Source organism: Apteryx rowi, unplaced genomic scaffold, assembly GCF_003343035.1.
Source record: "Apteryx rowi isolate R43461 unplaced genomic scaffold, aptRow1 scaffold_207, whole genome shotgun sequence".
Taxonomy (NCBI): Eukaryota; Metazoa; Chordata; class Aves; order Apterygiformes; family Apterygidae; genus Apteryx; species Apteryx rowi.
In genome coordinates this window covers 193,648-206,933 of record NW_020448386.1, presented here as the reverse complement: position 1 = coordinate 206,933, position 13,286 = coordinate 193,648, and the positions used below count along the sequence as shown (strand labels likewise).

Here is a 13,286-nt window from a genome sequence, read left to right as displayed (position 1 = left end):
AACCACCATGATTGTAATCTGTTTACTGTGATGATTATTATTATCATTATTATTGCTTTAGGTAATTCTAGGAATTCTACTTCCTCCTTCAATCCTCAGCTTGGAGTTCAAGAACAAAGATGACATGCCTTACATGTCTCAAGCCAGCGAGATCCATCTTCAGGAGAAGGAACCAGAGGAACCAGAAAAAACAGTGAAAGAAAAAGAAGAGGAGGACATGGAACTCACCGTAAGAACTGACAATAAATTATCAGCTTCAGTGCTGGCAGTTTGCTATTCCCACCTCTGTGGGTGTTGCAGGCTATCTGATGGCTAATTTTAGCATCTGAACAGGATAATAGTCTCAACAGCCCCCTCTGTTTGGTGGGACTTAAACTGTGTATGTCAGCATCATTGTGTCTTCATGTTGCAGCAGGATTTGATGATGCTGAAGCATCCCGTTGTGATATAACATCCTCATATTTTGATTCAGTTCGATGCTTCATTGTTCGAAATAAATTGAAGAGATTTCAGAATTGAAAGCACTCAGCCGTGACAGATGACTGGGCACCACTGGTAGAAATGATGTTCACTAAGTCTTCCTTGGGATGGAGATGCCCAGAGAGTGATGAAAGCTAGAGATTTTCTTTTTTCTCTCAGTTCACTTCATTAGAGTGCAAGTTAGTGTGCAATTAGGGAAGAAAAATGATGAAAACATTCTTCAAAATTCCTTGTGGATTTGTAGTCAGCGCCTCTCACATATATGTACAGGCAATTTTTAATCCACTGAAGACATAAGCAAGTAGCTAGACAGCTCAGCCCTTGCTAAGAGCTTCCATAGCTCAGTAGAACTATGCAAGGAAGGGCTTGTCTGCAGTAGTAACATAGCCTTAGATGAATAATTTACACCACAGAGAGAATCAAACAGCTAACTCTCTGAAAATTATGCAAGTCACCTACTTCCAGTCTGCTGTTCTCAGACTTGTTGGACATTTTCTAATTCAGGCTAATATTGTAATAGTTAACAATCCTGCCTTAGCTTAGTTCAGTTCAGTTTGGTTCTGACTGTGTCTTTGAAAGGCTTGAAACTCATACCCAGTTCTTTTAGATCAGGACAGAGGAGTAGAAATAAGAGGGTTTTTTCCTGGTTAAATAAAAAAAAAAAAGAAAAAAACAGACTATTTCCCACAGGCAAACAGCAGGAGCTGCCCCCAGGACCCTGTCTGCAGGCAGGCAGAAGGACCTGCCTACGGGACCCAATATGCAGGCAAGCGGAAGGAGCAGCCCACAAGACCCACCTACAGGACCCGTTTGCAGGCAAGAACCTGGCTGTTGGGAAAGACCTGAAGCCAGAATAGCAGCAATGGGCTGTTCTCCGCCCATGAGCTGCTAACGGTGATTTACTATCCCTGGCTTCTGATCGGCTCATGAAGTGCCTATTCAAATCAAATAAGCACTTTGCAAGCCGCCTTTTTCTTGGCAATGGGTAGAAATTTGGGGAAGAAGTCACTTCCATCTCTCTGCAATTATCCCAGCTCCTGGTTTCTTGTCTACAATACTGTGTTTCCTTTTTACCTTCTGACTCCTGATGCAAGGAAGTGATGTGCTGAACTGTACACGCTTTTCCAGACAAGTCTCAGACCTTCCCTTCCTTCTCCTTTCAGTGTGCTGACAGTCCTGTTGCTCTTTCCTGTCGTTGACTCTGCCCAGCTACTCCCCCAAATTTGATGCATCACTCCAGTGAATTTTCAGACAGATACAGCCTTTTCTATAGAAGTGAGAATTGTTTCCATGGAGTCCAGCAATTTTAGAAACAAAATCTTGGGCCCCCTACTACTGACTTAATATTTTGCCTATACGATCTGTAGTGAGTTTTAGGACTTTAGGACTGTTATATGGCTTCTTCTGTCCAGCTTTAGAGCGATGGCAGCAATGCCCGTCAGTGGTGCAGAGAATGATTTGCTAGCAAAGAGACCTTTGCATATATGTCTGTGGTTAGATATCAGATACAGTTATATCTTGTCCCCTTCAGGCACAGTGTCAGGGAGAATGGTCCTGCCTGACATATTTTAAATAAAAAAAAAAAATTTTTTTAGATTGAAGTTTGGGGTGGTTTTCCTTCTGGCCTTAGTCAAATGTCCTGGCATAAGTCAGATCTGGCCTCTTCTCCATGGACAAGAAAATCCCTGAGCGACTGTTCAGGAAGCACCTTTGTGAAGCTTCACTTTAGTCACACTTATATTAAGGGGACATTATTCATGGTTTATTAAGATTAATAAATAATTATGAGGGGATTTCACAAACATTTAATCAAATTTTCAACTCTAGTTCAACAGATCAGTCATTGCCCCTAATCATAGCATTCATAACACCTGCTGCTGAAGCATTTATAATAAAATCTGTTCGGATAACTGATTTTTTTGGTTCAGTGATGAACTTTTTTCTTAACTAGTTTTATTTTTATTCAAAATCAAATGGATATTATTCTCCATATTTTTCCTTTCAAAATAAATGAATAGGTTTTTTTAATATACATTTACTGTAGTTTTATTTTTTTTTTAGATATTTGGTGCACAATTGTTTAAAATATTTCCCAAAATTTCCCCTGGTTTGGGTTTCTGAGGGTTTTTTGCCCTAAAGCTTAAACAAAAAAAAAGGTGAACTTAAAAAGCATTTTGGTCTGCCCAAAAGTCCACTTCTGGCCAATAAACTATTCATCCAAATGATTTCACCTAGTTCTATTCCTAATCATTCCCAATGAATACTACTCAAGTCTGTGTATTCCTGCAGTATTATGTCCATATGCATTTTTATAAAAGTACCCCTGACATAAAAGGATCACATTTAGACAAGCTCAGTTGATTGATTTCTTTTGAATGTCCCCTCTGCTGTTAAACCCAGGTGACTGCCTGATGGAGAGATTTCGCCAGTGCTTAATGGTGGAACAAGAGAGTCAGTTTGCTCTTCTGGACTGCGCTTGTGCACAGTGGATGAACTACAGGGCCACAGTGATTTTTATATTCTTTCACACCTAATTTGCACACAATAATGTGATCACAGAATACAGCAACAGTGAAATAAGTCCCCACATAGGTGCATCTGTATGCAAATATATGTTTATTTTGTGCCATGCTCCTCTCAAAGGAGGACTGGTGAATGTTGGGATATACTATATAAACATGAAGTGTTTATTCACTGTAAACTATTTGTTACTCACACCTGCTTTTAAATTATGACAGGTATATGAGAGTGCTGGGCACACATTTCTTTAACACTTTGACGCTAGGCAACAGACTTGCCTTCTGCAGCATATTCACAAAAACAAGCTAGAGTACCACTCCCATCATTGCCTCAGCACCAGGCAGTTTAATACAATTTCTGCATGGACCTGCCAGTCATTAATCCTTAGTAGTAGACCAAGAGGAGTAAAAGGACTCTAAAATCTAAAGGCCAAGGACCTTTTGTATTTGTACTATGTCTTGACCAGGACATTAGTTTAGTGACTGATTTGGGGGTTAGTCAAAAAAACCGATGGTCTAGCCTCATACAAAGATAATGCTGATTCTGGAAGCTGTATCTGGAACTGTCCCCATCCTTATTCAGTGCCGTATAGTTAGGACATCAGAGTTCCTCAGTAAATTATCTTATTTCAGAATACAGAATAACCCAATAAAGCCTTTTAGAGGGCGTTTTATTTGTTGTTTTGGTTGTTTTGTTCTAATTCCTTATATCAAATAAGAAGTTTGGGCTTTCATAGACAACACGAAAAGTCTGAGTTAGGACATTTCAGCAACAGCAAAGCTGGTTAGTGTTGGCCTTTGGGATGATACGTATCTCATTCATGTTGTGTATGCTTAGCCTTTTCTCTTTAGTAAAAGTAGCTAAATATTAAATCAGGAAAAATGCAGTTCTTAAGTTGGGAAACTTTGAACATCGGGACTTGTGCAAGGTCACTGGGTGCTGGTGGGGGACTACAGGCAACCTGTGCTAAAGCAAAAATTTTATTTCGTCTGCAAGAAGGAAAGCTGTCTATAAGAAAGACTCTGTTCTCCCACAACCCTGAGACCTGTTTTCCGTGGTGGGGTTACCTGAGAGATCTGGCTGCCCATTAACGGTAGCATCTGAAAGAGCTGAGGACAGAAACCCGCCACACAGGACATGGCTGGTGGTCGCCAAGTTGGCACTCGTACCTCTTTGTCCCAGGACAGGGACCGAAGCAAGAGCAAACTTTTGCCCCTCTATGTGACCCAACTAAAGCAAGGTACAACAGCCAGGCCCAATTACAGTCTATGCAATAGGGACAGGGAATTTTTCTTTTTTCTAAAAAGACTATTTGGTTATACATCATCCCATGCGACCTCCATCATGAGCATGTCAGCATCATCAGTACCACATCAGTTATGGCTTAGTGGGACAAATACATGAACCATCCTATCTAGAACTGCCACAGTGGTTTCCATTTACAGCCAAATTAAAATTATGATGAACTTTAAATGGCCATTTCTTATTTTTTATTTTATGCCATGCTGCATGTACTTACTTTCACACATGGGAATATAAGCATATGAGGATACTTTTAACAGGCTTGAAGGCATTTTGGCATTGTTTTGAAGACCATTTTGCTATGGGCACCACTGGTCCAAGGATCTGGAGTTTCTCCATCTCTGTCTTGCCCACATCTCACCAACCTCCATCAGGGAGGAGTGCACTCACAGCACTCTTACATCTGCACAAGGCACCAACACAACAGCTAGGCACCCCTTCATACCTTCTAAAAAACTATGGTTTGAGACTTTTTAGGGACTTGCAAGGTGCTAGGCCAGTGCTGGCCCTCTCCATAATGAGGAATTTCCTCCATTTCTCCAAGCTCTTTGGAAATGTCTTGCACAGCTGCTAAGCAACCACTTTGGCACTCTCCGCTTCTTTCACAGTGTTCAGCAGTCTGGAGGACTGAGCTCCTAAGGCTGCAGCTAGTGTTTCAGATGTGTTCTCTATATTCAGCTTAAAGAACTGCTGAGCATGTGCAAAATCCTATTTTATATGCTTATAATTCAAAGGCATTAAACATATTTCCCTACCAGTAGTTCAAGGCAAAGAACTGTACCCTGAAACAACTATCATGGAGGCATCACTTCCATATGTGCTGTAGGATACAATGGGGTATGCAGATATCCACCCAGCTATGTACAGTTTCCTCACCAGTTCTGTGTAAATACTAGGAAAGTCTGTAAGTAGCACATACATTTCACTAAAGATAAAATTTGAAGAGCCTATGATCATATTATCAGGATTCAAATTCCCATTATTCAATTATAAATAGATAAATATATCATAGGATCTCATGCCGCTCTCTAAAGAATATATTTCAATTCAGAAGTACACTCCCCAGAAGTGTCCTGGTTCTCTATCAATAAACAGTCCTCAATTAAATAAAGCAAAATGCGTGGGGAAAAAAAAACTCTGAAATTTTGATTAGTAAATCTCCATGTAAAAGGAATGCACTCATCAGCCAGCCCCTCAGGCTAAAATGATGCAGTTGTACTGTACTTCACATGTTGCACTGCTGTCAGGCTTACCTTGCATGACTCATAGTGAATCATGGACAGAATTGTGTATTAGAGAAAGAGATGCCGCCTACACTCAGTGTTGTGAGTTATTCTCACCCTATTGCTTCTCCCTTCAAATGCAAACACATTTATTCACATTCAGCACTGCAGCTATTCTGTTAATCCAGGGACTTACGTTTTTTCCTTATTTCCATTATTTCCATATATTTCTAATGGGGAGGCTTTTCAGATGGTTTGTACTGTGATGTAATTAACATTTGGGGACATTAGGTCAAATCTAATCCCCAGCCATCACAGAGCAATTCCCCATCTGTAGCATGGGGGAAGGGAAAGGTTAGTATTGTACGGTACATAGTTATTTCAGAAATAATTATAACATGACAAAATTACAGCACTATTTATCAACAAGAAATCAACAACAAGCAGGAAATCAGCATCCATGAACTAAAACATAAATCCAGGTACTGAAAGAGCATTATGCTAAAAACACCCCAGCTCACTGATTTCAGGGACAGCTGAGGGTCTCTCAGAAATGGGAAATTTATAAAATTGTGAAGGATTTAAACTCTCATAAATAATCCCCTTCAATGAAGTACTGTGCTGCTTATTTGTTAAAGCTGCCAGCATTCGTTTTTATCTTTCCTGCAAAATTCTTGAGCACAAGAGGACAGCAGAGACAAAGCCTCATGAAAAGCTAAGGGAAACTCTGTAGCACCAGATGGCAGCTTTCCCTAAAACAAAGTCGGGAGGTAGAGAGAAGCAAAGAAATGAGTAATTTCTTAAGCCAGAAATTTTTCAAAGCATTCAGATCATAATCCATTTTTTTCCCAAATAGCCAGTCCTTGATCTATATGTGGGAATGAGTTTGGTTTTGTAGTCTTCAGGTAATGATATGCAGGGTTCTGTGAAGGCTGCATAGTCTCTGTTACTATAATTATATTCAGTAGGTCTCACGTTCTTGCAGACTATCTGCTTATCTAATGAGAACCCTTCAACCATCTCCTCCACTCAGAAGCGACTTCCTTTTCTTTTCTTATGAAACCCTTTCCAGATTTTAAGAGGTTTTATTCTGAATGAGAATCAGAATGGGGGCATCTTTTTTTTTTTTTTACATACATTGTTTTATATATGTATGGTAAAGAACTTAGAAATCTGAACAGGCATTAAAAGGTAAAACAAATAGATAACTTCATCAAAGTAGTCTGCAGTTCTAAGAGGATATCAGCAAGTGCCATACTTGTGTCCTTGGTCTTTGCTCCACTTTGGTAAAAATATGAAAGGCAGCTTCTGTGCATAGTCAAATTCAAGAATATAAGGGACTACATGGAAAGTAATAACACCAGAGAAAAAAATAAATTTGTAAATTAAATGCAATAGAAATATTAGACAGCAGGTATCTAGGATCATATATGTAAGTAATGTTACAAATATCTAGATTGACTGAAGGAAAAAAATGTGGTCACCAGTTTATTATTAAAATATAATATTTTACATGATAAAAAACCTGCATGATTAGTAAATCTCCATGTAAAAGGAATGCACACACGGCTTCGCATGAGGCCCAGAAAAAAGAAGAAAAGGAAAGACTGTGATTCTTACTTTTAAATACGTGGGAATTGCTTGGCCTTTGTGGTCATAAATCATCTCCTTTTCCTGCAAGGAACTAGAACCAGATCAAATAGCTCACTTGACGCTGATAGTGAAGTGTGTGCAGAACATCCTGTTGAATCAGAGAACACAGAGACAGATAAAAGAGGGGCCTCTGCGTTGAAAGACAGCATGTCTGGCAGCTCATTGTTCTCTTTAACAGTTGTCTCAGTGGCTTCGTTTTCCACGTTTTTAAATTGTGGTTGAGAACAATAGTATCTTCAAGAATGTTGAAAGTTTGCTTCAGTTAATATAAAAGTACTAAAGTGCTTTGATCTACTTGCATAAAAACAGTATAGAAACATTTCAATAAAAGCATGATGGTGCAGTCCCTGCATACCTATATAGGGCAATTATATCTCAATTTTTGCAGTTGCTTTCACGTACAGGTGTACTACAAGCTATATGCGTTGCCACAAACTAAATAGTAAGAATTTGCTCAGGACATATAACCTAAAATGCACTATTAGTCTACTATTCACAAAAGAGTTTTTTAAAAGAGAACATTTATTAGATTAGTAAGTCTTCTAAATATAAAGGGACACCTTAATTTTAGTATTTGTTTAGTCAGTCCTGCCACTTCTCGCTGAAGTTGAGCATGAAGTTAAGAGTAAACATAATATTATCTTCTTTTGCCTGTTAGCTGTACACTTACTACTAAGGACTTTTTAAGTATGTGTTTCTAGAGCTCTGGGTAGCTCTTCGGGGAGCCTGAATTGCAGTAGTAGCAGTGAAATCAAGTCAGCCACAGACAAAGCATAAGCACTCTGCAGCTTCCTTACAGAAGAAGCTACAATCACTGCAGAAGAAAGTTTGAGATCCAAGGCCTTAATCCTGCAGTGAACTGTACTGCTCCATCCTCTACATCCATATGACATTCACTGTGGGATCATCGCCTAAGGTGGATCCAGTGATCAACACAAAAACTGTCACTAGCTTCATTGCTTCCAGTTCAGCAACCATCAACCCATCTTTCCCCCTGCCGTTCTCTTTCAGTGTCAACCTTATGATCTTTCCTTTGTAACACTATATTCAAAACTTCTCTGTTTTCTGTGTGTATGTTTGTTGTGTATAAGTATACAATAAAAAGCTACTGCTGGGAGAAAATAAATCAGCACAGCAAAAAGGGGGAATGTTCTCTGCATCTTGTTTTTTGTCCATCAGTCAAGGATTACCTTGGTGTTGACAGTTCCTGATAAAGCATCACTTTTTCAATTTACAAGGTACTAAACAGTAGCTTCTTACATAAAAGATAATCTGAGGACAAAGCATTTTACACCTAGCTATGGTCATCTGTTTTTTCTAAAGTTCAAGAAATCAGAGAACTTTTGAATGGTTTCCTTTTGAAATTTCAAAAAATAACTTTATTCATCTTTCACAATGAAAGAAACACAAAAATGTCCTTTCTTGTAGGCAATGCTGGGACGAGGGAATGGAGAGTCATCAAGAAAGAAAGAGGAAGAGGAAGTTCAGAGCAGGCACAGACTGATCCCTGTTGGAAGAAAGATCTATGAGTTCTACAATGCTCCCATTGTTAAATTTTGGTTTTACACAGTAAGATATCTTTCCTGTTATGTTACTACTGAGGGACAAGTACTGGGATAGGATCAAGGCCATCTTGTGTATCTGCATACACTGGAGCACTTCTCCATAAATATTTTCATAAACATCATTTGTGGAGGTCAGCTGGCACTTGCAGACCTGTCTAAGAGTTTTAAATACTACTGCTTCATGCTGGAAATTAATGGTTAAAATATGAACCACTGTGTATGTTTTTCTTCAGCCACAGCAGTAGGTAGTAGTTTGCTGTCCGCAAGTCCTCCCATGGAATTCACTGCTAAGCCCAGCGGGAGGCTGGTCTGAATCAGGATATCAAATTGGACAATAACAGATGAAAATAAGAAACAGATAAAGCACATTTTTTCCTGGAACATTTTTGTTTTGTTCTGTTCAGCTAATCTGCAGAGTGTCTCTCAGACAAAGTGTTTGTGTAACTCTTGTTAAAAAACAAAGATACGAGTAGCAGACAACATGGACTTTTCAGGGACAAATTATGTCAAGACAGTCTAATTTTCTGCATTATAAGAAAAAGACCTTGCAGATGGGGCAGAAAGCAACTGTTGTCTTATATTTTGACTTAGGCAAGACCGTGTCAAAAACTTTACTAGGCATTTTCACTGATAAATTAATAACTGCTATATTAAGCAGTTATTATGTGGATACAAAACTTTTTGGCAATTGGTCCTCAAGAGCAGTTATTAATTATTCACTATCAAGCTGGAAACAGGTATTAGGAAGGGTTGCACTAGGGTGTTTCCTACATCAGGTACTAGCTAATATTTTCATTCACAACTTGGAGGATGGAATAGAGACTGGTTATTAAATTTGCAAATGACATTAGAATGTAGAAGGATGGGATGAAAATGTAAAATGAACACAGAAAGTAATATTTTCTATCTGTTTGGCACTAGTAAAACCTTGGCTGGAATATTATACCCCAGCTTCTACATCATGTGACAAATGTTGACTGGTTTGAAAGACCCAAAAGAGAATAAGAAAAATGTTTCTAGAGGTCTATAAAACATGACTTATGGGGAAATATTTAAAGACGTGAGGCTATTTTCTCTGGAAAAATGAACTCTGAAGAAAGGATTTAATAGTCTTCAAATATGCATATGTAGCTGCAAAGAGGAACAAAATGGAATATTCTCCAAATCCTTGATGATCAAGACAAAAAGAAATGAATTAAACTGCAGCAAGGCAGTTCTAGGCTGGATGTTAGGTAACAGTTGCTAACAGGATAGCTCTGAGAAATACTGCCATAAATTGTGTAAGGAGATGGTAGTTTTTCAATTATTAGTGATTTCTAGATCTATCTTATCAAAATATATGTCCAGTATGGTACAGTATAATTGATCCTGCTTTGGCACTGTTGAATTGCCCGGATGATTTCTTGTCATCCTTCCCAGCTATATTTTCTATCATTCTGCTCAATGCAAAGCAGCCCAACTTCAGCAATCACAAAGAATGTACTTCTCTCCCTCCTTCTGTAGATGACTTCTTAATGAAAAAACTGCCTTCTGAGATGTGGACAATACATCTACAGACAGCAGGAACAACCCGCATCAACAGAGACTAAATTGTGGTGGACAGCTTATGCTAGCAAATAGCTCCAGTTTGGCAGTTTGGAATTACTGCTTGCTGAACTAGCCAATACACGTTAATCAGGCTGATGAGTTTAGAAACTGCTCATCAGCAGTCTAGTATCATTATCATTTGCAAAATGTATTATACATAACCAGAAAAGTCTTTCCATTATAAGCAGAAAGAAGTATCCTGGCTCTGCCTGTTAGTTCAATTCTGAAATGGGAGAGAGAGATCAATACTGCATTTCCATTTAGACCTCTTTCTACAATTTTATGTCCTAAGGCAGGTCTCAATCAAGGTCACTTATTAAATTTGGATCTTGACTACACTGAGCTTCAAGAGCAAATTAAGGTGGATCCTGGCTGCAGTGGTTGGCCAGTTGGATATATTGAGGAACTCCTGGAGAAAAAAGGGAAAGCAACTTTTAGATGAGCGTTAAAATTGCACAGTCTATCTCAGTTTTCAAAAGCTCGCAGATGGAAGCACTAAGCATAGCTGTCGAAAGAAATCCCCCAAATTTTACACTCCACAGTCTGCAATGCAAGAAATGTGTCCATGACTATTGTACAACAATTAAAACCACTATATCCTCTTATCTGCTATTATTCTGTATCCACCTTCACTCTTAAAATACAGAAGAGTGGGCTAAATGCAGGAATGTTTGAGTAAGTAATATTTTGGCTCAGCAGAGGAGTCAAAATAAACAGCCTTTTCTCATCAACAAAACTTTCTCCTTTCACTCTGGACATCCATTAGTTTCAAAAACTATTTACTTTGTTTTGTCTTGTGGCTGTTACATGGAGGTCCATGACTCGAAGGTCTCATCTCCAGACTGCCAGTGAAGAGTGTGGCCTTCCCCTTTTAACTACTAACTTTTGGTTGAAGTGCTAGCCTCAGTACAAGACATAAGGTGTAAGAGGCCACATTTCTACTTCCTCCCCTGGGGAGAACCTATGGAGGGAACTGAACCCCGTTAAGAGCCATCTTCTAAGCATCACAGTGGCTTTGCCATAAGTTTTTCATTTTGGGACCACTTCACTTTATGATCATTTAATTACAGTGGGCAGTGAGGAGAGGGAAAGTAGTCTTGCTGTTGAAGCACTCTCCTACTGGTACAATTTCCAGGCTTGCCCCTTGCCTTAATGAGTGTTTAACTATTTTGTACAGGGTGGGACAGCAGCCATGGGGGGGCAGGGAGTAACCCAGCCTAGCAGGTCTTCCTGTGCTTAGTTTCTTCGGGTGCTGCCTTCAAGCACAGGAAGAGCAGCCCCTAGCTCTCTGCCAAGCCACACAAAAGCGTAAAAGAAGAGCATTCAGCTACTTGTGTAGTACTTTTGAAGAAGCTTGTGTACCAGCACTGGCAGCTGCACTGAGGTTTGACAGTGGTGTGGGAGCAGGACACGCTCCTGGGAGGGCAGTGTCACAGGCTCAAGGAGGGAAAGAGAGGGTGTCACCAGTGGCCTGGAGGGCTCGTCTCTCGGACAAAAGGAGCACAGCTGCAGCATCATTCAATTCTTAAATCAAGATGCAATCTTTTTTTGCCAGGTGAAAATTTTCAGTAATTTTCAGTAAATCTGGGCTGACAAAATCTCAGAAGAAAATTAAGAAAAAGTAAAGGCCCCTAGTTACACTAAGAGTCTTACGGTTTCTATTATTTTAATGTCCCTATTCTTTTGCCACACTAACCACAGAAGTTCAGTAAATGTTTATGACTCAAAATAAATCAGTAAGATTTGTTACTAATTAGTTTTTAATGAGATCTAATAAACACATACCAAGAGGGACATGAGGTGACATTGTCACTTGCCTTTTGCAGTATGGTAGAAGGTGCTCCTTCAGCTGGGGAGGTGTGTATCCAACCAGGGTTTCGGCTGACTCAAGTGATGCCCTAGATGCTGATATAAGTCAGTATTGCTTCCTGTTTCCTTCAGGAGTGTTGGAAGACCAAGAGAGCTCTAGACCTGGGCATTGCAATCCATTGTCATGCACAAACCAAAAGACAAATGAGATAATTTCCTCCTCCTTTTTAAGTAGACAAGAAGCAGTGATTCAACTGGGTGTCTTATCTGTGCTGATAGTTATGGGCAATTTAAAGAATTCTCTTGAGTATCTTTCAAACCAGCAACTGAAAGGAAAGCCAGAATCCTGTGGCTTTTACACAGTGCAGAAATATTTTTTCTAGCATATAGAACAAGACTATAAATCCTGTTCTGTGAGGTGCTGAACACTGAAAAAATCCTATTCAAAACTCCTAAGACCCTCTACAATCGCAACATCTTGAGTCTGATACTGAGTAAACAAATAGGTGTAAGTAAAATGCATAAGAGAAAAACTTCTGTTTGAAATATAGATGTATTCAAATATAAATGTATTCAAAAAGCTTTCTCCAGCAGTGAAGGTTATGATCAGAATACCTGTGCACAGGATTGAATGGTATTTTTTCTGATCTGAATTTGCTTAAGATGCATTTTCTTGTAGAACTGCTGTTGAAAGGTGAAGCAATCACAGATGCCAGCTACCACAAAGCCCAGCCAAAGGCACTCACTCTTGCTACAGGCCACAGGCCATGGTAGCACCAGGGCTTCTCTGAATTTGCAAATTTGCTGATGCACTTTGCCTTTTTTTTTTCTTTGGATTGACCAGTTGATTAGATTGGGCATGTAGAAAGAAAGGAAAAAGAAATGAAAAACATAATCCACACTCTTCAGTATGTCAAAGATTAGAGCAGAAGGCAGATATATTGGAAAAGGAGAAGCAAAATGGTTGTACTTAAAAATCTGCAGAAAACAGAAGATGAGAAGCTATGGCTACTTGCAGCAGTAAGATCAGTAGGAATAGCAGTGTTTAGGGAAGGAGTCATGGTATAGGTTAAGTCAATACTACGCTGGGTAGGGAGATTGTTAACAACACCTAGGACTTTCTAGGCTTCAGACAAGGATTGTGCAA

The 13,286-nt window shown here is 39.3% G+C and overlaps 1 protein-coding gene across 1 annotated transcript in view; it reads left to right on the top strand.

Moving 5' to 3' along the window:
- TRPM3 (transient receptor potential cation channel subfamily M member 3) overlaps window positions 1-13,286 on the top strand; it is a 279,898-nt gene that overhangs the window by 237,757 nt on the left and 28,855 nt on the right. Inside the window, exons 18-20 of the mRNA XM_026064041.1 lie at window positions 62-229; window positions 1,171-1,296; window positions 8,607-8,747. Coding sequence (XP_025919826.1) covers window positions 62-229; window positions 1,171-1,296; window positions 8,607-8,747 — 435 coding nt within the window. The remainder of the gene's footprint in view (window positions 1-61; window positions 230-1,170; window positions 1,297-8,606; window positions 8,748-13,286) is intronic.